General features: G+C 34.0%; 1 protein-coding gene across 1 annotated transcript in view; it reads left to right on the forward strand.

Moving 5' to 3' along the window:
* Positions 1-24,147, forward strand: part of LOC5576939 (Hermansky-Pudlak syndrome 1 protein homolog) — a 38,557-nt gene extending 14,410 nt beyond the window's left edge. The window contains exons 3-8 of the mRNA XM_001656251.2: positions 514-626; positions 693-1,610; positions 1,729-1,843; positions 21,693-21,901; positions 21,993-22,139; positions 23,740-24,147. Of these exons, the coding sequence (XP_001656301.2) occupies positions 514-626; positions 693-1,610; positions 1,729-1,843; positions 21,693-21,901; positions 21,993-22,139; positions 23,740-23,878 (1,641 nt within the window). The 3' untranslated portion in view covers positions 23,879-24,147. The remainder of the gene's footprint in view (positions 1-513; positions 627-692; positions 1,611-1,728; positions 1,844-21,692; positions 21,902-21,992; positions 22,140-23,739) is intronic.
* The last annotated feature ends 774 nt before the right edge of the window (positions 24,148-24,921 follow it).

The following is a 24,921-nucleotide window of genomic DNA, read 5'->3' on the forward strand; positions in this document are numbered from 1 at the left end:
GAAAGTAGTATTATCATTAGTATTAAGAAAACAGTCTGTGCAGTTTAATTACTGAAGATGGTGATCAATAAATAAATAAATAAATAAATAAATAAATTATTTTGCATAGCTCTACGCGGTCAATACTATTGTGCCCTTTTAAAATCGATGATGTGAGTCCCCAAGCAGCCATCTGGTTGGTTCCTTGTGTAAGTGCAGCTGATCTGGCGATACTAGAGGAGTAACCACGGGCGGCCAATTAAGCTCAAGCTCATGTAAATTTATGATTTATCAATAGTTTTACTATTGAAACAGTTAGTTTTCTCTTGGATTGATCTGATGAGTATGGAATCACATTTTAGTAACTACTGCATTCATCTTATTCGATTTATCGCAAGTTCGTTGAAAATAAATGGAGTTCTGGAGCTACCATGGGAAAGGAGGGGTTAGCGACCTTTCAAACAATTTAACACTATTATGTATATAGCGATGTCTGCATATTGTATTTAATTATTATTGATCACTCAATTCCAGTTTTTGGGATATTTATTCCTTCAAATAAGCACCAAGGAAGTGGATCAAGTCAGACGTGAGCTAGGTGTTTGCATTTGTCTATTAAAACATATTTGTGGACCGAACATATACATGTAAGTATAAAAAAGTTTCTACAATACGTGCATCATTGAAATTGCACCTAATTTTCCAATTTACAGAGTCAAGAACGACCATGAAAAATCGAAGCTGCTCACTAGTTTGATTGGAACATATCGGCGAATGTACAAAGAGAACCAAGGGATTTTAGTGGAAGCCATCGAGCAGCTGCTGGTCAATGCCGATGTCAAGAATACCGTGGTGTCATCTCTGCAGGCAGCTACGGAGAAGCTCAAACAGGATCCACACTCCCAACGAAGCCATTCTATCATGTTCGTGGGCAACAAGTTCCTTTCACTGTACAGCAGTCGACAAGCTCAAGAGTTATCCCCTCCCGATATGCTCTTTTTGAACGTATTTTGTCAAACGTTGGATCGAGGTGAACACTCAAAGCGTATCGAATCACATGTCGTCTTCCTTCAGGGTTGTTCCAACCAATCGACATCGGGTTGCATTCCCCATATTGTACATGTATGCAAACTTTTCGACGACGTGTTCTTGGTTTTGTTGATCGAACATGGAAATATTGTGTTATCGGGAAATTTGTACGATGTCTTCTTCGCCCTACACAAGCTACATAACATCCATATGCAAATGGATGTCGAAAACCTGAGATCAGCATTTGATAGTTTGGAAACGTACGTGAAACACACGATGGACTCCTTACGCAAGATCAAACACAACAGTCCTGAAGCGGATGAAGCTGTTCGCGTTTTCATTCTGAAATGGGACAACCTACGTAAGCGTTACTGCGAATACTTCAAAGCATCCGACAGTTCACTGTTGGTGAAAATCGAAAGCAACATGCCAATGTTCGTCGAAGCCCTAAAGGATATGTTCAAACTGCTTTGTGCCGAGTGTGCCACCCTGGAGCATGGACTGCAGAGGGTGTCCGACATAGCCGATATGGTCGAAGAAAAGATCACGGAGGTCTTCAACTTTTTGCAGGTCAAATCGCAAAAGAACTTCTGCATGGGATCATATCCTTTTCAAAAAGGTTCATTATAATCAACCCATCGTTTCATAAATACACTCGCTTGACATTGAACATTTTCAACTATCACAATATTAAATTTTCCTTAACCCGTCATATTTTACGTATTTAGAAGACTTTCCAGGGTTGGTGCATTTTATACACATCGATAGGAACAATGGCCGAATTGTGGCACCTGGATTAGATTTGGAAGACTCCACGAATGTTCTGAAGGAGAGAGTAAGTATTCCAAAATTGAGTACCGTATTTCGGGGTGAAGTTGATTAATGGTGTAAAGTTATTCACTCCTAAATCCATGTGCATCGACTGTAAATGGAACTACGTATTCATTTTGCATTTTGATTGCTGTTGCTGAATCTATTGCTGTTTCAAAAAATATCATTGCACGTCTAGTTTTTGAGATATTGGCTATTGAAAATATAAAAAAAATGACTATTTCAGTCATCTTGCATGCAAGTTTGACTACTTGTATGGTAATTTATTTGCTTAATTTGCCACAGAACTCGAACATCATGTATATAACAACACTTATCATCGAAGTTCATAATATTTTAGATGCTCAAAAGTTATTTTTTGATGATTTAGAAAAGTATTGTATTTTGTCATATAAGAGAAACGAAGAATTTCGTATGGAGACAGCAAGCATGTTGAAAAAATCGATTTAATTTGAATTTAAACGTGGAATTTCAATCAAATTGCATCTGAAATGAAAGTTAAAGTCCTATATTGCATGCTTGGTAAATTGGATTACAACAAAAATTGATAGATCGTACTTTAAATTTTACGTAAACATCAATTGAACTAGTGTTCTATACAACTTTAGCGACCTGTAGCTAAAAATTGAGACGTGCTGGAATACTTCTGAGAACGGCACCAAATTCAGCAACCAAAAATCTTCTAGAGACACATAATCTGATCTTTGAGACGCGAAAATGTCATTTTTGTTACGCTGTGTAATTATTCTTGATTCCACGTGGTTCAAGCCGCTTGAAAGTAAATTTTCAAGTTATAAAATATAACCATCAAGTCTTCATAATTTCGTTGTTTTCTAACCAATTTTGAAACTTCTAGCATATTTCTTTTTCAAATTTAAATTATGAAAAGTTTGAAAATAATCAAGTTTTTATTAAAATAAATCTAGCTGTTGTTTAATCATGACCATGCTCATGCTCAATTGAAACTAGTTGTTGTTTCAAATAGGGGAAAAGCACCAATTTTCGACCCATTCATACGATTTTGGCCTACTTTGTATGGAAATCCGAAAATTGGCACAAAATTCGTGTAGGTCGAAAATTAGAGCTTTTCCCCTAGTTTTATTCATTTTTTTTCCTTATTTTACCATCATATTCAACTTTGTTGTGAATACTCGATTTCAAATAATTTTACATGGTTTTGAAGATAATTTGGCTGTATAAAGTATGAAGATCACATATAGTTGAAAGATCGTATTGACTTACTTATTTAACAAAAGCTGCTCAAAGACATTAAATTTCAACTAAAAAGAATGAATTTCTGAGTTTTTTGACAGTTAAACGTTAATACAAAAACTGAAACTAGTTTGGTAGTGCTTCGTGAGGCCCAAGCAGGACAGTTCGGTGTTGCGTCGTCCGATAGATTTTACTCATGATTTCGCGCGTTTTCGTCGCCGGAGAATTTTTTTTTTCCCTGTTTTGGAGCGTCTTGCTGGGTAGTGCTTCGTGAGGCCCAAGCAGGACAGTTCGGTTTTGCGTCGTCCGATAGATTTTACTCATGATTTCGCGCGTTTTCGTCGCCGGAGAATTTTTTTTTTCCCCTGTTTTGGAGCGTCTTGCTGGGTAGTGCTAGCAGGACAGTTCGGTGTTGCGTCGTCCGATAGATTTTACTCACGATTTCGCGCGTTTTCGTCGCCGGAAATTTTTTTTTTCCCTGTTTTGGAGCGTCTTGCTGGGTAGTGCTTCGTGAGGCCCAAGCAGGACAGTTCGGTTTTGCGTCGTCCGATAGATTTTGCGCATGATTTCGCGCGTTTTCGTCGCCGGTGAATTTTTTTTTTTCTTCCCTTGTTTTGGAGCGTTTTGCTGGGTAGTGCTTCGTGAGGCCCAAGCAGGACAGTTCGGTTTTGCGTCGTCCGAAAGATTTTACTCACGATTTCGCACGTGTTTTCGTCGCCGGAGATTTTTTTTTCCTCGATTTGGAGCGTCTTGCTGGGTAGGTATTTGAGAAGGCCCAAGCAAGACGGTTTGTTTTCGGTACGCCAAGAAGTTTTGCTGTTAGTGTCAGTTTTGTGTTCAGTCGAGAATGGATTACCAACTGGTGAGTTCGTTTCATGCTTCTGATAACACATTTTTTCTTGAAAGCGTAACTTTTATGTAATATTAAATCAAACTTTGTATGGTTCGTCACTATAAGTGTCGGCATTATGCTTTTTTTTATACAATTTCAATATACATACATATATTTTTCTCTTTTTGACATTAATAAAAATTATCTTTTGAATTGTTCGACATTGTGAATGTTGACGTATTTTTTAAAACTTCTACCATATCGAGACAAAATGCACAGTAATACTCATATGTCATTTTCAAACAAACTATGTATGGTTCGTCACTACAAGTGTCGGCGTTATTCCTGTTTCATATAATTTAAAATTTATACATGTAATTTTCAGTTTTCGTCATTTTTAAAAACGTCTTTTGAATTGTTCGACATTACAGATGTTGACGTATTTTTAAAAGCTTCTAACAAAAAATTCTCGAGACAAAAATACAAAACTAGCTTTAAATATAAGTCGTATATTTCCCCCTTGTCCATGGATCGCATCACCGACCAGAGGTGACTCCCAGATCTTTTCCTCCCTCACTAATAAACACCCTTCCCGTGGTGATTGTGGAGATGCAGAGGTATTCTCGGTCTCTAGAAGCAACAATCATTACACCCTAACATTCCTTCCCCATCCCAACTGACTGTAAGGACTTGGCCGGCGCCGTTATTGATCAATAATATTAGATCTGCTAAAATTGCACTTCGAGAGTAAGCGGAAACTCCCATCCCTTATTCATTTGGATCGTAGTGCAATTCTTACCAGTTCCGATCAATCACGGAGTAGCAACCATTGACATGTACAGTCAGTCTATGCTATGCTATGCTAATACAAAAACTGAAACTAGTTTTTCTCATGTTTTAAACCTTAATAATGGTATTAGTAACAATTTGAAATAGATTTGAAAACATACATATTTTTGCATATATTAAAAAATAAATACACTATTTAACTTGTAGTTATAACAAGATGCTAAATAAACTTTAATTTAATTTACTATTTAAAATATGTAATTTCCGGCGAAAAAACTTGAACAATTCAAACACATTTGATTTTTTAAACGTCATGTTTTTGGGTAGTTTTTATTGAATAACTATGTCAAAACATTTTTGTTTTTTTATCAAATGCATTCTATACACAGTTTATAAGTATTTTCGTCAACATTGAGTTGAGTTAAGTTTTCAACATATCTTCCAATGCTCGTTCAGTTGCCTTAGTGAGATCATAAGATTTGTTCGTAAAAAGTAGGAAAAAACACCAAGTCAAATTGTCCCATAATGAAAAGTAACCGCATATCACTCTCACTACAGATTTCTGCATTGTTTAACACAAAAATGAACTGTATTATGAACATCTTTATATTTTTCTTAGAAAGATATCGAGGTGAAAAGCAAATTGTGAAAGTTTCATTAAGATTTGATCATGTTTCAATCCTCTGAATTTTTTGGAATATTCGTATAGAAAACGACTTTGGAAACTTCACACCCCATTTTCTCAATCCCTACTTTTTTCAGATGGGACTGACTTGCGATTCACGGCAGTGAAGTTATGGTAAAAAAAGTTGAGTTTTTTAGTAAATGAGGAAAAAATCGAAAAAAAAAATGTTTGCTACTAAAACTTGTATCGATTGTTGACAAAAATGGGGGTGGGACACTTCGCATAAAGACGTTTCGCATAAGGACGTTTCGCATACGGACATTTGGCACAATGGACATTTGGCATAATGAAAATAATATGCCTTCTTTAAAATGCTACCTGTTCTTGTATGAAACTGATGTATGCGAAATGTCCATTATGCCAAACGTCTGTATGCGAAACGTCCTTATGCAAAACGTCTTTATGCGAAATGGGTCACCCCCGACAAAAATAGATGTACTACAAACTTTTTTAATTTGATGAGAATGATGGGTAAAGTTTCAAATTTGGTTGAAAAATGTGTCTTTTAAAGTTATGGAGACACGGGTAGCCAATCAAGCTCAAGCTCAAACTCGCAACATTTTTTTTATGATTTTTTGTTTTCGAATTTTTGTATGAGTCGTAACGTAACTTCTCCCCCCTCTAGTATAGGCGTTACGTAATTTGCGAACGAAACCATACTATCCTGCAGAATTTCTTGGAGGAATTATTTGAAAAACAGGGTTATATCAAGGAATTTGCAAAAAAAATATTGGATAAATAAATGGAATAATTGCTGTAGTATTTGCTAGTCTGAAACCGTGAATGAAATTCTGAAGTATCCATGGATATTTTTCTTGGGTAATCCCTGGATACAAATCTGAGAAAATACTTAATGAAATTTCTGAAGGCACTTTATGAGAAATTCTCGTCAAAATGGTCTATGAACGACTTTTAGAAATCAACAAAACGCAAAGCTCCATGTTAAAAGATTGTTGATATCTATTTTATTTCAAAAGTTATTAAAGCTTTTGTGATAAAAATTATTTGTTTTTCAAGGCATTTTATTAGAGTTACAAAAATAACACATCTGTGATTTTCGACATAATATACAATTTTGTTTTGTCTTTTGAATGCCGTCAAAAGATATTTTTTATGTTTGCCCCAATTAGAGATATTCACAATCAAAGCATGCCTACTGAGAGAGAAACAACAATAACTCCCAAACGGAAGAAGATAGTGAGTATCTTCACTCACCAAATTACGCATTTTTTAAAGTTCTAAAAGAGTTTCATAGACTACTTTGATAAGATATTAGAATTGAAAAAGTTAAAAAAAAACTTCTTAAAAAAAAACTTCTTCAGCAAAGTTGCTTGAAATTGAATGGTCTATAACTTTGCTGAAGCATGTATAATATAATTTCTACAAATAAGAAAGTTAGTTATACCATTTTTATGAAAACGTGAACCACCCTAATTTTCAATAACAGCAAACAAAGGGCCTTACTAATACAAACAACTTTGTGGAAGACCGTTTTCGTCTAATGATTCATTCTAAAGCGCAAAATGCATCTTTCCGCGTAAAACCGATTTCTGGACCACTGTGCACTGTTTTGTAATTCTGGAACTTTGATGAATATTTATGTTTAACTTTTGCGATTTTCGGTATGATTTAAAATTTGTTTAACAAATTTTAAGGAACACCATTATTTCAGTTTTATGCCGTAAAATGGCATATTAAATGTCTAATAATTGAAAATGTTTCGGTGTTGAAAATTATATGCTTCACAACTTTTTCGAATGAAAGGTGGTCAATCCTCGTATCAAAAAGAAAATTTTCATTTCTAACTAGACCTATAATCTAATCTAACGCTGAAGATTTTTATACGAAATCACTTGCTCACGCTCATGCCGTCAAAACTGAATTTCGCCTGTTTGTTGTATTTCAAGCAAAAAAAAACAAACAAATAATGTGTGCTTTGGTACCAAAGTCTGATAATTTTAATCATGCATGATGTTTTAACAGCTGAGCTGCGACGTTTCAAATATATCTGAAAAAGCAGAAATTCATCGATTAGCCTAAAATGTTTGCCCACAATTTCAGCAATGAAAATTCTGAAATAATACCGATAGAATGAGAAAATTAGTTAAAGATATTTTACAGACGTTGATAATTTTTGTAAAATCTATTTTTGCCCTATCCAGAATTTATATTTCCAAAATTAAAACAAGTATTTATGGGTAACTTTCGGACCGTGTAACAGGCCATAAAAATGCCTTTTGAGTATCAGAATTTTAGATGATAATAAATAAAAACAATACCTAAATCTTTTGGAAATTAGTCAAACAATATTGTGAGACTTATTTATACTTTCAACGTGCGTTCCTCTACTTAAGCGAAGTACCCAAGTAACCAATTGGTACTTTAATTCGCCCTCCGTGCTAATATAGGGCTATTATAGAGCTGACATGCCCTATATTAGCCGTACAACAGCCCTATAAGCCCAAAAAGGCGAATTAGCGGGCTAGTGGTTACTTGGGTATGCACTTCAACAGAAAAGTAATGGCCTATCTCGTGCGTGGGAAATTTCTTGCAAGAAATTCTCAAGAAAAGCATTTTTCTTTGATCGCAGTACGCAGTTGAAAAGAAATGTCAATTCAAATGGAGCTTACTGTAGGGAATTTCTTGACCATTTCTTGGGAAGAAATTTTTACTTTTCTTGAGCGGAACAGCATACCTATCTTCAGCTGAAAATTCATCTAGGAATTTTTTCGTTTATTCCTAAATTCTTTCAAATAGTTTTCCGGAAAAATGTATTACAAAATTTTCCGAGAAGTTCATCCAAAGTCCTTAAGAAATATTTCCGAAATACATCACAAATTGCGTCCGAAACTCTTATATGTTTTTTTTACTGAAAACTCTGCTTCAAATCCTCAGGTTATAGAAGATTTTTTTTTAATGAAAAGTGTTTTTGATATATCTTTTGCGTCTGAGAAACATTTAGCAAAATAATTGGGTAGGGGGATAAATATTTACTAAAATATTTGTAAAGAATTTTGTAAGGATGTTTCTTTAGTATTATTGGAGGAGTCAATGTTCATGGATTGAATTCTTGTTAAATTCCAGGCCGGAATTTCTAGAGGCTTTCTGGACGAGTTCTGGGCAATCACGAAGTCAAGGAAGGGATTCTAAAAAATGATTCTTAAGAAATTTTATGATTTTTTCCATTCATCAAAGGTTTTAATTATCCTATCATCCATCTCTAAAAAAATATAAATAATCACTTATCTTCCGTTGTTTCGACACTTCATTGAGGAACTTCATAAAAAAAATCTTACACTTCGAAAAGAAACACTTTAAATAATCTATAAAAATGTTAATTCTAGGAGCTTTGAATTTCCGTCAGAGATTCCTCAACCAATTTTCAAAGTAATGCACAATTTTTTACCAAGATTTAAATTCAGAAAAATTATACATTTCAAATTGGAAATTTTCTTTATAAATACCGCCAATATTTTCTCATTATTTTCTACAGTTCCTACCACAACAATTAAAAATAGTTTCAAAAAAATATGTTTGAAATTTTTACAAGTAGGAGAAATAGCGAAAGAATTTTTGTGGTAAATCTTTCACAAACCACTTCAACTTTTCTGTCATATCGTATGGATTTGAAACGATCCCGTGCATTGAGATGATTTCAAAGCATGCTTGTTTGAATCTGGGAGCAGAAGGATGCTCTTAGAAGACTGACTTTGAAGACATTTTAAAATATTATTTTTGCAATTCCGTTGCAAATCAATCAACTTTTCATTGAGAAGTTGATCAACATAACGGCCTACTTTTCCTACTGGAAAAACAGTGCTGAAAAGTGCTACTTTTCAGCACTCTTTTCGGTGCTGAAAAGTAGCACTTTTCAGTACTGTTTTGGTAGGCATCAACCGAACAACCCAGTCTCTTCATGCCATTTGTGCTTATTCTGCGCGGCGTGTAAGTCGAGACGAGTCGTTCTCATCTCGGGTGATGTGAGGCGCTAATGTTAATCCAATGGGAGCGAGTCGACAATTGTCCCTAATTCGACTCGTCTCGCCTCACATGCCGCGCAGAATAAGCATAACTGCATCTGATTCTAGATCCGTTGTGCGATCTGATTCCGACAGGGGCTGTCCATTAACTACGTGATCAGTTTTTTGGGATTCCAGGCCAACCCCCTCCCCCTCGTGGTCATTTGCCCATACACAAATTTATAAAATTCGTATGGATCGTGATCATTGGCCAGACCCTCTCTCCCCATGAATGACCATGTGATTTATGGACGACCCCACACAGGCTGGCGATTCTGATTTGGCATCGAATAGTCCAACATTTGTGCTGTACTGTCTTACCTGATATCGATGGGAGCGTGAAAACTTGCGACATTCATGGGTAGGTACTACTGTATCACAGCCTACGTGATTGAAAAATACTGATTTGATACAACGCATGGATGTGTGCCCATGTGAATTCTCTTGAAATGTTTGTGTGCTTTTAGAGTTCATCCAGCTGAAATAGCATTTTTCGAAATAGCAAAAAATGTTGTAGGCAACTCGTTAAAAAACTCGATTTTTTCAGCACTCGTTGTATTTATCCAACTCGGCGAGCCTCGTTGGATAAATGTACAACTCGTGCTGAAAAAATCATCATTTTGCAACTTGTTGCATAAATAACTATTTTGCAATTCCGTTGCAAATCAATCAACTTTTCATTGAGAAGTTGATCAACATAAGGGCCTACTTTTCCTACCAAAAGAAACAATGCTGAAAAGTTCTACTTTTCAGCACTCTTTTTGGTGCTGAAAAGTAGCACTTTTCAGTACTGTTTTGGTAGGCGTCAACCGAATAACCCAGTGTCCCAGTCTCTTCATGCCATGCTTGCTTATTCTGTGCGGCGTGTGAGTCGATACGAGTCGTTCTCACCTTGGGTGACGTGAGGCTACTAATGTTAAACAAATGGAAGCGAGTCGACACCTCACCTACTCGTCTTGCCTTACAAACCACACAGAATAAGCACAATTGCATCTGATTCCACGTCTGGCGTGAGGTGAGAATGGTCGGTGTCCTATAGCGAGGTAACAATAACGAGCGAAGTAACTTTCCATTTGGTTTACACGGCGAGTCACTTCACTAGAGTCTACATCCGTTGTACGATAAAGCTCCGACAGAGGTTGGCGATTCTGATGTGGAATCGGATCGTCGAGCATGTCTATGCTTTCTAACCTGTTCATTCATCTAATAATGATCTGCATGATACCGATGGCAACGAGAAAATTTGTGACATTCATGGGTACTACTGTGTCACAGCCAACGTGATTGAAAATACTGAATTGAAACTGCACATGGCTGTATGCCCATGTGAATTCTCTTGAAATGTTTGTTTGTGCTTTTAGAGTTCTTCCAGTTGAAACGGCGTTTTTCAAAATAGCAAAAAATGTTGTATGCAACTCGTTGCAAAACTCGATTTTTTCAGCACTCGTTGTATTTATCCAACTCGGCGAGCCTCGTTGGATAAATGTGCAATTCGTGCTGAAAAAATCAAACCCTGTCCTTTGGTTCAGAAAGGGGTACAGGCGCGTTCTGCCAACTCGGTCGAGGCAGATTTCTTGTGTGAACAAGTTACAACATGGACGTTCTAAAGTGCCAGAATGAAGTGTTGTGCTTGTGGGGAGCACTTGAAGATGGGATGGAAGGTCATTACTTCGCGTTCGTGCTATACTTCTGCTTATCTATAAAGTTATATACAATAACCGACCCTTAGTTTAACTATTTAAATTAAAAGTTGCAACTACAATAGTCGTTTTGAGCTTACTAACATGTCGTCGCGTTAATTTAATCATAATGATCTTTTATCTACATCCGTGGAACCATTCTGAATGGCCGTTGTGAGAATATCACTAAAAACTTCTCACATGCAATAAAGCTGGATTGTCCTACATTGAAACATTAAGGTTTTTGCTCTTTTGGATTCATTTTTTGTTGTTCGTCATCAGTAGTGTTGAGATGTCCTGAATGCCGCACATGGCGTACAGTGATCATTGCCATGGAGTTTCTCGGAAGCTGCATGGGGATTATGATTATTATCATTGGAATCCAAAGAGCGAATTTTGTATGATTTCATTGTAGGTCAATACAGCAATAAAGCATGTAACAATAATTAACATTTCTTTTCTCTTTATCCTTGTTTTCATATCTAACCCGCCAAAATCCCTCCTTTTCCATATTCTTAGGCAAAACACTTCACTACCGCTATATGTATGACTGATTCATGTTCTTTTGGCCTTGCATCATTCATACGTGTATTGGAAGTCAAGAGTAGAAGCAAAACCTACTAGAAGCGTTGCCTACTTTCCAAACTCCAAAACCCCCTCGGTGTATTATGGACGGTGTGAGTTTTCAAACTTATGCTGGAGACTTGGCCCCTGACCCCCTTGTACATCAATAAAATAAAATAAAATTAAAAAAATAAATAAATTCGTGCTGAAAAAATCATCATTTTGCAACTTGTTGCATAAATAACTATTTTGAGAGAGTTTCAAAGGAATGCGTGATGCAACATCATTGATTTTTAGAGAAATATAAATTATTTATTTTCTGTGAAAAAAACAGAGAGATCTGCGGAGAACTTCTCTGAAAAATCAATAAAATGATTATGAAAAACGTGTGGAACATTAAGAGGAATCTATAGACTAGCACCTGGATGAATCATTTACTTGTTTTTTAGCAGGATGTCTTGGACATTTTTTGCTGCGAATTTTTCAAGCAGTCCTTGAAGAAGTTTCTAGAGTTTTTAACACTTCAGTCGTCGCGCTGTTGTATTTTGTTCGAAACTGCAGAAAAAAAAACTCGCTTTTCGTTCACAACAGCAGCGCAGTGGTTCTGACGGTAGCAAACCGCGCGACGACTGGAAGGTTAAACTGCATAAAAGAATCTGAATAGAAACTTTAGGAAAAACCTTATCGGCAAAGTTGGAAAAACTGATGGTGAACTCTGTGAAGAATTTGTGGAAAGAATTCTTGTTTGGTGATCTTGAATACAATTTTGGTGAGACTCCATGTGCTATTTTTTTTTTTTTGGAAAAATGCTCAGTAATCTTGAAAAATCCTGAACAAATAATCAAGAAACAACTGGTTGATATTTTAAATTGCATGTAGAAATGTTTAGAACAATTTCAAAAGTATTCTCTGGTGGAACTCTTCAAGAGATTTTTTAAGCAATTTGATACAGATTCTTCGATTTTTTTTCGATCTGAGATTCTGAGGTGAGGAAGCCTAAGATAATGTAGGAAAAATTTGTTGAACAATAACTAATAATCTCAGTAATGATTTTTCGTGGGAGGAAATCAGTGAAAATTTGCAGTATGGAAATAATTGATGAAGAAATCCTCGTAGGAATTCTCCGAGGGATCTTTTAAAAACGGATGGAATACCTGAAAAGTTCGTGGAAGAATCACAAGGGATATTCCACATGAGTTCTTCGGAAGACTTTTAGAACGATTTTTATAACTATTTATTTATTATTTATTTATTTATTTATTTTAACTAAAATTTTGAAAGAGGGAAAAACCCCTTTGAGTGATCACTTAATTAGATCTTCTCAAAAAGGCACAAAACCTCTTCATCTTTTTTAAAACGTTATAATAAATATCTTATAAACTAAAGGCTCACTCGGATAGAACCATAACTGAGCCAGATTCTTGATCTTCTGAGACGTTCAATCAGAAAAAAGGGAAATAATCTCTCTTGGTAGGTGTTTCATATTTCAATCCTGAAAAAAAAAACAAAGAAAATTAAGGCAGATACAAATCAAACAAGATATGATATCTCATTAAGATAATTATATAATAGTTTCAAAGTGTGATAAAATTTACTTCCAAGTATATCACGGACAGATGTAGGAGGAGTTTGGTAAAAGATTATCAAATTTTTAATGAATTTATTTCTAGGTAGGGTCGATGTACCAATAGCCGCATAGCTAAGAACAAATATTCATATAAAATTGAAAAATAACGCTAGCGTAATTATTTTTACATCATCTGAAAGCTTTTTATCTTGGTTTTGTGGGAAAAATATGAAAACTACGAAAACTCATATGTTTGTATTTATTATCGCTTGTTCCACTATAGGAATACATGTACCTATAGTAGCACTATTTCTAATTTCTGTTCCTATAGTAGCACAAGCATCACGGCGTTAGCAAAATAATAATCAAAACCGTATTTTTATAAAACTTTTATATTTTTCCTACAATATGTGTATAAAAAGCTTTCGTTTGATGTAAAAAAAGTTCTTAATTCATCAATTATTTCGTATAATAAAAAATAGTTTCTCTCAGTAGTGCTACCATAGGAACAATAGGTTTACTATAGGCTCAAGGGAGCTAAAATTTTAAGCAAAACTATTTTTTTCGATCATATGTTGAACAAAATCAAGCTGTGTATCAATGGTACTTAGATAGATTGCTCCTGACCTTCATGTCAAAAATTATTTTAAAAAGATTAATAGCAAAACGGCCGTAAAAAGCCACTAGTGCGACTATAGGGGACTGTCCACTAAGGGAACACCGACCCTATCATAAATTTGGTGCACACAAACACAATATGATCAATATCTTCATAAAATTCCCCATAATCGCATAAATTTGAATCCTTCATATCAAAGCGATATAAATAACTGTTGCATATGTAATGATTCGACATTATTCGTGAAAAAGTGCAAATAAAATTTCTATTTACAGATATGTTTTTAAACCATGGGAATTTATCAACAAACGGCCAAATGGAATGACACCTACGTCCTTTATCACTCGAATTCCAAAAATGTTGCCAATTATCCATACAATATTTATTAAGTTTTGAATGATATTCTGAAGCACAAATTTCTCTATTGTAAATAATTCCACGAGTAACCCCTAATTTGGCCAAAGAATCAGCTTGTTCATTGCCATAAATATTACAATGAGCAGGAACCCACAAAAATTTAATTAAAAACCCTTGAGTATATAAATCATACAAAAGATTTTTAAGCTCCAAAAGAATGTAATGAGTTTTTGAATTAAAGTTTATGGAGTTCAAAGCATGAAGAGAACTCAAACTATCAGAACATATTATAAATAAGTTTGGAGTAAAAAGTCTAATTAAGTTACATGCAAAATATAAAGCAGTTATCTCAGCTATGAATATAGAACAAGGATTTTGTAATTTACAAAAATTGTGAGCCAAAAAATTATTAAATACTCCAAATCCAGCAAAATTTTGAATTAAAGATCCATCAGTGAAATAAAATTGATCACGACTGATACCTTCAAATTTACGTTCAAATAAATAATTTGTAAAACGCGGATGTTCAATTTTTGAAATTTGTTTCAATTCTTCAAATAAAGATAAATCAATAAGGGGTCGAAAAGTATGAATATTAATATTGTAATTTTGGAATCCAGGGGAAGAAATTGGCGTTAAATTCTCATTTAAACAATATATAAAGGAGCTTAATATTTTACTAGTCGGTTTGATTTCATATAACGATTTTAAATTATCAATAATCGGATGTTTGTATGAAACACATTGCAACAGAAATTTACAATTTAATTTTTGAAATCGAATTTTGAGTGGTTCAATTCCAGCCAATACTTCAATAGATTGAGTATGAGTTGAATTCAGAAGCTTCAAACAAATTCTTAAACAACGAAATTGCAATTTTTCAAGTTTTGAAAAATGAGTTTGAACAGCATTACCAAATGTAAAACATCCATATTCCATCACAGAGCGAATAGTTGTTTTGTAAAGCGTTATTAAATCAGACGGATGAGCACCCCACCAAGTACCAGTAATTGATCGAAGGAAGTTTATTCTTTTCGAACAAACTTTTGGAATATATGAAATATGACTTGCCCAATTTAATTTAGAATCAAACCATATACCAAGGTATTTATAATCAAACACTTGTTCAATTTCATATCCATTTAGATATAAACTAATACTAATTGTTGAATGTTTTCTTGAAAAAATCATAAATTCTCGATAACTTTTTCAAATCGACGTAAGTAACTTCCATACGGTTTTGAGAAAATTAATTCAGAAGAATCACAACCTGTCTTCTAAAACTATTTTAAAATGAATCTCCTTTTTGACATTTTTTCGCCGTGTACATTGCTTAAATTTTGCATACAATAAGCTCGCATTCAAAAACTAGGGAGATCCTGTTATTTCGCACAAAAAATTTATTACAAAATGATAAGCCGATTTATTCAGTTACTTTCGACGTTTTTCTACCAGTGTAAAATCGACTCAAGTAATGTTTTGTTTCGATTCTTGGTTAAGTCACTTTGTCTCTCCATACAGCGGAGCGGCGAAAGTAGTGGTTAGGTAGCAAAAGTTGAAAATCTTACTTTCGTCGTTTTGTAAATCCGGACAGTAAACGTTCTGAAAGTGAAAAATCGAGTTGGTTTAGAGCAAAATGTGTAGAATTTCGTCTGCGAAACACGTAGAATCGATAAACCAAGTTTATATACTTTTTTGACTTGAGTCTGTTTGAATAAGTTTTCGAGAATTTAGTTTTTTGAACTGAAAATGTAAAACCATTATCAAATGCCCAGGTATCAATATTGTCTAACGCAGATTGCAGATAAAACATTATCATCAGCAAACTGTATTAAAAAACATCCATTAGGAATAATATTCATCATATCTGATGTAAATAAATTATACAAAAATGGACTAAAACTTGATCCTTGAGGTAACCCAAAACAACTATGACGAATAATTTTAGATGACCCATTATGGAAAAAATGCATTATCTTCAAAGAAAATAAGTTATAAGGTACCGTGGGGTAAGTGGATACAGAAAAATCATTAGTCAACTTAATTATTACGTACAGCTTACGTTAATAATGTAATTCAAACTTTTTTCTGTGGATAACAAATGAGGGACTAATATACTTCAAATCGTCATTTATTTAGATTTTTCTGATTTTTATGTATTGAGTATGGGGGACTTGAAAATTTGCGCCAAATGATCCACTTGCCTCGCCATGGTGGGGTAAGTGGATCACCACTAAAAAAATCTTTTCTCAAAACATATATGGTGTAATCATGTATACTAAGAATGATATTGCTCTCGTTCTTGTTATAAGTGCTAGTTATGTTATGTTTTGATACAATAAAAATTGAAAAGTGTCTTCATTTTATCAAAATATTATTAAAAAGATTTATACATTTGTTCACACTAATTCAAACAAAAATAAAACATTGTAGCTAGAATTATTTGGAGAAAATTCTTTAATATAATCACATAAGTTATAAAGAAGTATTGTAGGATTATTCCTAACGATGTTTTCGAAAAACACTTGTAGTTTAAAAATATTAGATACATTTATTTTTGTTTAACAAATTGAAATCTTCTTATTCTATTTTTGAATGTATTTTTATCATCTGTCTAGAACATTTTAAATGGTCAAATAAGGTACGATAATATGTTTTCAATTGGAAAATTTGTATATTTTGCTCTTTGGCAACTCAGCTTTAGTAAACCACGAAAAGTTTTGATAGAATTTTGCAATATTCATTTTTTTATATTTTCTTATACCAGAAAGATTAAAATAAATTTTAGGTGGATTAATTCAAATTTTCTATAGTCAATTTGACAAATTTAAGCTAGTAATGAGAAACAGTAAAAACAAAACAATATTTGCGAGTATTTAAACTTATTCAAATTATCGTAAGCAGTCTGCCAATAAATGGTAATGATACTTGATCCACTTTCCCCACTCCATTAAAAAGTGGGGGTAAGTGTACCATGTCCAATATATCTGTATTTATTTATAAAATTCACATTTTTTTCATTGTGATTCATACAATTAGAACTGAAATGTTCACCATGCGTTGAAAACACGTAGTAGAATTTGATTTAAAGCAGAGATACAATGAGTTTTTGATTGACGGAAAATCATTTTGAAATTAATTGATTTTTGCAGCCATCAAGTTTGCTTGTGTTAGTGTTGGTGTAGTATCAGTTTTGCATTAGTATTAGTGTGGACGTAAGAACATAACCTAAAACGAAGTAATGCTGCGAAAACATTCAACATATTCAAGTATTTATGCTCAATATAGACAAATGATCCACTTACCCCACTGATACACTTCCCCCACTGTACCTTACAAGAAATTTGAAATTAAATTAGGAATTTTTAAATTGTTCATTTTCTTGAAAAGCAAATCAATCAAAACAGAATCGTATGCACCAGAAACATCAAGAAAAGTTGAAACTACATCTTGTTTTTTATTAAATGAAAGTTGTATTTGAGAAGCTAAAAAAGCGGTACAATCACGAGTACCTCGACCTTTTCTGAATCCATATTGGGAAGATGAAAAAATATTATTTTTCTCTGCCAATAATTCTAACCGATTTAAAAGCATACGTTCCATAAGTTTACGTAAACATGATAATAAACTGATAGGTCTTCGACTATCAGCTAATGAAGGATCTTTACCAGGTTTAAGAATACTTACTACTTTTACGAAACGCCATTCAAAAGGAATAATATTTTTAGAAAGGAATAAATTATATATTGAAAGTAAAAATTCCTTACAATCCACTGGTAATTTTTTAAGAACTATGAATTTAATATTATCAATACCTGGGGCAGTATTTTTAGTGAGTGATAAAGCCAAATGTAATTCCTCTAAGAAAAAGGAACACAAAGCTCAGGAAAATAATTAACAGTTTGATTTTTAAAATTAACAAGTGTAGGAACAAAATCAGGACATATTTTAGATGCAAATTGTTCAATCCAAGCTTCAGAGTATTCCAATACATTCGGATCTGAAGAATCATAATTTCTCAAATTTCTTGCCACAGACCATAATTTAGCTAAACAAGTTTCTTTATCAAGACTTTCAACAAAATGTCTCCAAAAATTGCTTTTCTTAAATTTGGTAATTCTTGTAAATAAAGCTTCAGCTTTACAATACAAAAAATAATCTTCTCTTCGACCTGATCTACGAAATAATTTGAATGCAACAGATTTGTTTTTCAAAGCATTTGAACATTCATCATCCCACCAGAAAGAAGGCCGATTTTTCTTTAAGTTTCCTGTAATAACCTTCTTTTTCTGAGATTTATGGAAGCATTCAAACAACAATTTTGAAAAAAAGATTATATTTTTCAATTGCAGAAAGAGAAGTATCACTCCTTATAATTGAAATTGACATTAAATCCGCAAATTTAATCCAGTCTACATTTTTATATAGATCAAATACAAAAGTCTCTTGTGTAAATTTGTCACATTTAGTATTTTGGAATTCAATCCAAATAGGTAAATGATCACTATTATTTGGATCATTAATAGTTTTCTAAGAAGACATCAAGGATAAACTATTTGAACAAAGGGATAAGTCAATACATGAAGGATTATTAGGAGGAACTGCAATTCTAGTCAAAGATCCATCATTCAAAATATTCAAGTTTAATTCATCAATCAAATCCATTATCAATGAACCTCTACCATCAGATTTGTGACTACTTCATGCTATATTATGAGCATTAAAATCTCCCAAAATATAGAAAGGGAAAGGAATCAAATCTAAAATGTTTTTAATTTGGGATACTGAAAAAGAAGCATTAGGAGGAATATAGAAACAAATTATACAAAAAGTAAAACCATTTTTTGTAATTGAAACAGCTACATATTCAATTTGGGATTCCACCGATAAATCTAAATATTTAAATTCAATATTGTCTCGAATACCAATTAAAACACCTCCATATGAAACTGTTCTATCTTTACGTATAATTTTGAATTGTGGAATTCTGAAAAATTTGGTTCTTTCCAACCAAGTTTTATTTAAACAAAATATATCAATATTGAAGTTTGTTATCAATACTTTAAGTCTGTCAATTTTGTTAGTTATGCTGCGACAATTCCACTGTAATATTTTCAAAATTTTTGAATCCTTTGAAGCCATTACAATGAAAAAAGAGATGAAATGATGGGTCCAACTGCATTCAGTTTATGTAAAATAGAAGCCAAGAAAGGTAGAATCATTTTAATTATTTTTTTTCCAGAATTCACTAAGTTCCAAAAAATCAACTAATTCTTCTAATATTTTCAAAATTGAATTGTCAGCATTTTCATTATCATTGATTTTATCAGTTTGTTTAAATTGTTCATCAAAAGAAGTATTATTTTTTTTAAGATTTTTATAACTGATACAAATAATGAATATATCCCGTAATGAAAATAAATATACACATATCACTCAAGTGCAGCGATATGAGAAGAAATCACAAACCAATAAAATCATCACAAATCTATGCAAACTTCGAAATTTGCGAAAAAGATGATTATTGCGACAGACATTACTTCTGTAAACAATAATTTGCTAGCCCCCCCTCCAGAAAAAAAACTCCTAGCTACACCAATACCAATAATCAGAGCATTTCATAAGTTCAGGTGTTTAAACAATATATGAAAATATCTGACCTCAAAAATGGAATGGGTTTCCCCTTGGACGAACGGTAGTAAGGGGATGTTTCATAACAAAATAAAACAATGCATATTACTGATACGGATTCTAGAAGGCTTCACTTCTGATTAGTAAAGAGACGCCGGATCATCAGATGATTAGCTCTCATGGAGCACCTTGCATACAGCGTGCAATTAAGCATCCACATACCACTTTGTAATTTGATACATAAGCATATGATGATTGTTGTTTAATTGTCAACGGCAGTTGCAGCAATCAGCGCAGGTCAATACGACTGCCGGAATGCATTCACCGTGACAACATACGCTAGCAACACGTGCATCGATTGGCGTGTGAGCAAGTTAATAAGGCCGGAACAAATCTTAAAATCTTCTTTTGTCACCTTTCATAAAATAAATAATAAAATGGAAATTCAGGTGAATTTTTCATAACAACAATCTCAGGTTTTTGCTGTCTTTTTTGTTGAAATTTGACGAGAGAAAATATTAAACTTTTAAATTGTGTTTAAGCTAATCACAATTTTAAGAACATTGCAGAAATGCTGCACTTGGATGCAACTTTAAATTAAATTTAGATTATACTAATTCGATTTCATATATATGTAACAATTTGTTTGAAATTTTCCTCTAGATTTGAATAAATTTGAAGAAAATTGGTTTTGTGAATTATATTGCCTTCGATGTTCTCTTGTGCCATGTTCTTTGCATACCTTAGCAACTGTGAGATAAATATGCATAGGATGGCATATATTATACAATTGAAAGTAGGGACAATGGAAATTCACAGTAAAATTCTTAAAATTTCACGGGTGACGAAGTTGATGAAACTAAAATTTCTCGGTTTAGTCGTGGCCCCATACTTTTGGTCAAATTTTGCTCTGTAGTATGTATTCTCAGTGAAAATACATTTTATATGTGTAAACTCAGCGATGTGTTGATAATTGTAATTTGTATTTTACGGATCAAGATTATTAAGTTTATTACCAGAGTGGCAATTTAAAATTTAAAACAAAACAAGCAATCAAAAGAAGTCAAAGATTAACTGAAAGATACGAAAATTGTTGGATGAACCTTGACTCCAAAATAAATGAACCATTTTCATCGGCAAGAAACTGAAAACTACTGCGTTTTTATATGAATTAAAAGGATCCAACGCATTTCGCGGGTTTTCTTGAATTTCGAAAAAAAAGAATCATAAAGATTATACCAACACAATAAAGACAAGGACATTTGATACGCAGCTTGTGGATGATGATCACGCTTTCAATATTTATACATCCAGAGGAAGGAAAATTTACTAGGAAAACATGAATTGATTTGACAAATTGGTTACTGCACTACAATATTCTATTTTCAAAGGCTACACTGTTACAACAAAATTGCGCAAACTGGATTTTAAAAGAAAAAACGTTTAAAAAAACCAACGAACAGATTTAGGACTTAAAGTCCAATAACACCTGTTATTTCATGTAATATCGTAAGAACGAATCACAAAACTAGCTAAAAACACAAAAACAATGAAAACCAACAATGAAAATAAGAAACTTTATTTATTCCCCCCCTCTGAATTTTTGAAAAATTTGAAGGGGGGGTTGACAAAAGTAAAATTTCAAATTTGTTCCGGCCTAAGAGGGAAATTATCAGCACTTAACGTGGTACTGCACACTCTCGGATGAAGCGTCAAAAGGCCATCGCGTGACTGCGATCCCAATCGGTGCAAAACCTCAAACACAATGATATGCCTTATTTCCGCCAGGGTCCTTACCATCTAGCTTGCTATTTCGAGTGAATAGCCGGAACTCACATCAATTAATTAAAAAAAAACCTCTGATAACAGTATTTAATTTCGGTTATTGGCCTCCTCTAGATTTGGTCCATGGTGGAGCTTTCGCGAACCTATCTACACAAAGGTCACATGTCGATGATCTGGAAGGACGTTACGTTCAGCTACGGGTACTTTCTTTGGTTCGAAGACGCCAACGGGACTGCGTTGAAGCCGAAAGAGTTTCCCGACTTTTCTACCACTTCAACCAAGCCGCAGCTTATCGCCGGAATACTGTCTGGGGACTACTATCAGTAAGTGGGATTTATTCGGTTTGTTTGGGTTCGAATTAGATTCTTCCGCTCGTTTGGGATTTTAATTTTGCGATGTGCTATTTTCTAACAGACGACTGATAGAGACATGCTTCCCAAGGACTCCGCCGAGTAAAATTCGCTGCTATGAGCTGTATTGCGTACATCTGGGACTGGTTACGTCAACGAATGTGCTGGAGCACTGTCGAAGGCTAGCGGTAACGATCACCGATCTTACAGGGTGCGTTGGAAATCCAATCGACTTGTTGTAAGGTTATTTTTAGAGCGGGGCATAGGATGGGAACAATCGACAACAGCATGGCGATGATGCGGTGTATTAGTATGATAACTTGCCAAATTTTTACTCATAATGGACAGGCATTGCAGAATTCGTTCTCATTTGATTTTGAGGCACGATCCCGAAAAATATCCCATCTATATCGGTCCATGACCGGCAATGTTTCGCAAGTTGAACAAGCTTGATAAACAACAACAGCGATCGAGAGCCCCAAAGAGAGAGAGCGAGCAGTGGTAAAATCAATTTTTCTCGCTTATTTCCAAATGTGAGTAGGTGTTTTATTTTACTGACATGATAAACAATCCCCTAACATCCTACAGCCATAGTGCCCCCCTCGGCTTAGAGCTTGTTTAGATGGGTTTTATCATGCACTGTTATCGAATCAAAGCTATAGCAGAAGATGATAAACCTACTTTCATGATGTGTTGCGGATCATGATAGTTATAAAGGGCGATAAGTGAGCGATTCTCTCAATTTTCTTAGAATTCAACCCCTGTACTGGAATTTGTTAAAGAAAAACTCATGAAGATAATTCAGAAATGTTTCTGAGAAATTGTATGTCCCTTGAAGAATTTTGGAAATTCATGAAAGAATATGAGAATTCATTCTAAATAAATCAGAAGAAATTCCTCGAGAAATTACAGAATATATTTTTGGAGAATATCAAGGAAACTTCAGAATAAATGTCTGAATTAATTCCTAGAGATACTTACGGAAAAACTTAGAAAATGTTTTATGTGGAATTTCTAGAAGAATTCTGAAATTTTCAAATAGTTTTTGGTGTATCGTAGGAAGTGAGCACTCCTAGTGAGCATGCTAGTAAGCATCATATTGAGCACTGCTGATAGAATTCTTGGAGTTATTCATCAAGAATATCTACAGGAGTTTTTGATTAAATTTCTGAAGATAGCTCAAACGTATGCATATGCAATTTTAAACAAAGGGAAGCTGCCTGGATAAAAATCATATCTTCAGGATGTATTTATAGAGTTTCAGAGGTTTTGACCGAAGAAGGCAGGTTTATGACTAAATTTTTGCTCTGAGTAGCCATTTTGATAGAGGGGCCCAGATAGCCGTAGCGATAAACGCGCAGCTATTCAGCATGACCATGCTGAGGGCCGTGGGTTCAAATCCCGCTGGTCTAGGATCTTTTCGTAATGGATATTTTCTCGATTCCCAGGGCATAGAGTATCTTCGTACCTGCCACACGATATACACATGCAAAAATGGTCAATCGGCAAAGAAAGCTCTCAGTTAATAACTGTGGAAGTGCTCATAAGAACACTAATCTGAGAAGCAGGCTTTGTCCCAGCTGAAACGTAACGCCAGAAAGAAGAAGAAGAAGCCATTTTGATAGACATTGTTAACATTGAATAAACTGTAGTACAGATGCTCTGAGTAGCCGTTCTGATAAAACACATTGTTAATACTATACTTATAAAAAAAAAACTGTAGTAGAGGTGCCCATAGCACTTTCAGCCAAGATCAAAGTGATATTGGTTAATAAGATCCGAAAATAGTAAAGTACATCTTTTTCAAATAGGAAACCATTCGACGCCAAATGCTGTTGTACTGCACCTAATTCACCTGCTGTTGCCTATTGTGCTCGCGTTTCAAACCCCATGAAGCAAGAAGATGTTCTACGTAAACAAATAAATTTCAATAGTGAAACTTATCGATAAGGCAGGATAATAGTTTAACCAGTTCAATTGGTAGCTAACATACATTTAAGAGCCATTGAAATGTACATTCCATCTGATTTCGTTGTGAATCCTCTCTGATTTATATTCAGCTATTTGTTAGATCTTACATAGTTTATAGTTCATGTGCATTCTAGAAGTACTTAAATCCTATTGTGAATGATTTATATGTAATATGATTTACAAAATGTTGTATTTGTGAATGTGATATTTTCTTCCAGTAATAAATCGTTTCGGAATAAACAATACAAGACAAATACACGTTCAGTTCCTGGATGACAATCCTTCCTGTTCCTGTATGACTATCAAATCCCTTTCCGTACCTCTACATTTGTTGCTCTTATCGCGCCTAATATCAGTTATATTTTATAATGATTTGTGTGGCGCACAGAGTAATGCATCGAGCTCACGATGCACATTTGAGATTTGTACAGCAACTGTTTACAACTGGATGGGGCCTCTAATCATTAGATCTGTATGATACAGCAAAATGTGATGACCATGGGATGAGGATTGGACTTGTTTCTATACTAATGATCTGCAAGAGAACTGCCCATAACTGCATAACAGTCACATTCGACATTTTTGACAAATTCGAGTTAATACCGTGGAGAGTCATCAAATGATAAATACTTTCGATCAACTTACTGAAATCTGTGAGATTGTTCTAGAAAATTCGAAAAAAAAATGCCAAGTTGTTTTGTACAATGTGGTAATTATATCCGCATAACAGTCACACTGAGATTATAAATGAGTCTCGTGATATAATAGCAATGAAATTTCTATCAGAATTATTTTCTGATTATTCACCTAGTATGTGATATCAGTTGTACAAAATATCAACCTTAAATAAAACTTTTGAGTTCCTGGTATTTTTTAGAAATTTTAGTTTCCTCCCATACTCCCATAAAATGCACGCTTAATGTTCCATTTACTCAATGCCTACTTTTGTCGAATATTAACAAATATGCAGTTATGGGCAGAGAGTGTGTTATTCTGAATCAGGGTGTCTACTCGTTTAGCAA

Source organism: Aedes aegypti, chromosome 3 (genome assembly GCF_002204515.2).
Source record: "Aedes aegypti strain LVP_AGWG chromosome 3, AaegL5.0 Primary Assembly, whole genome shotgun sequence".
NCBI lineage: Eukaryota > Metazoa > Arthropoda > Insecta > Diptera > Culicidae > Aedes > Aedes aegypti.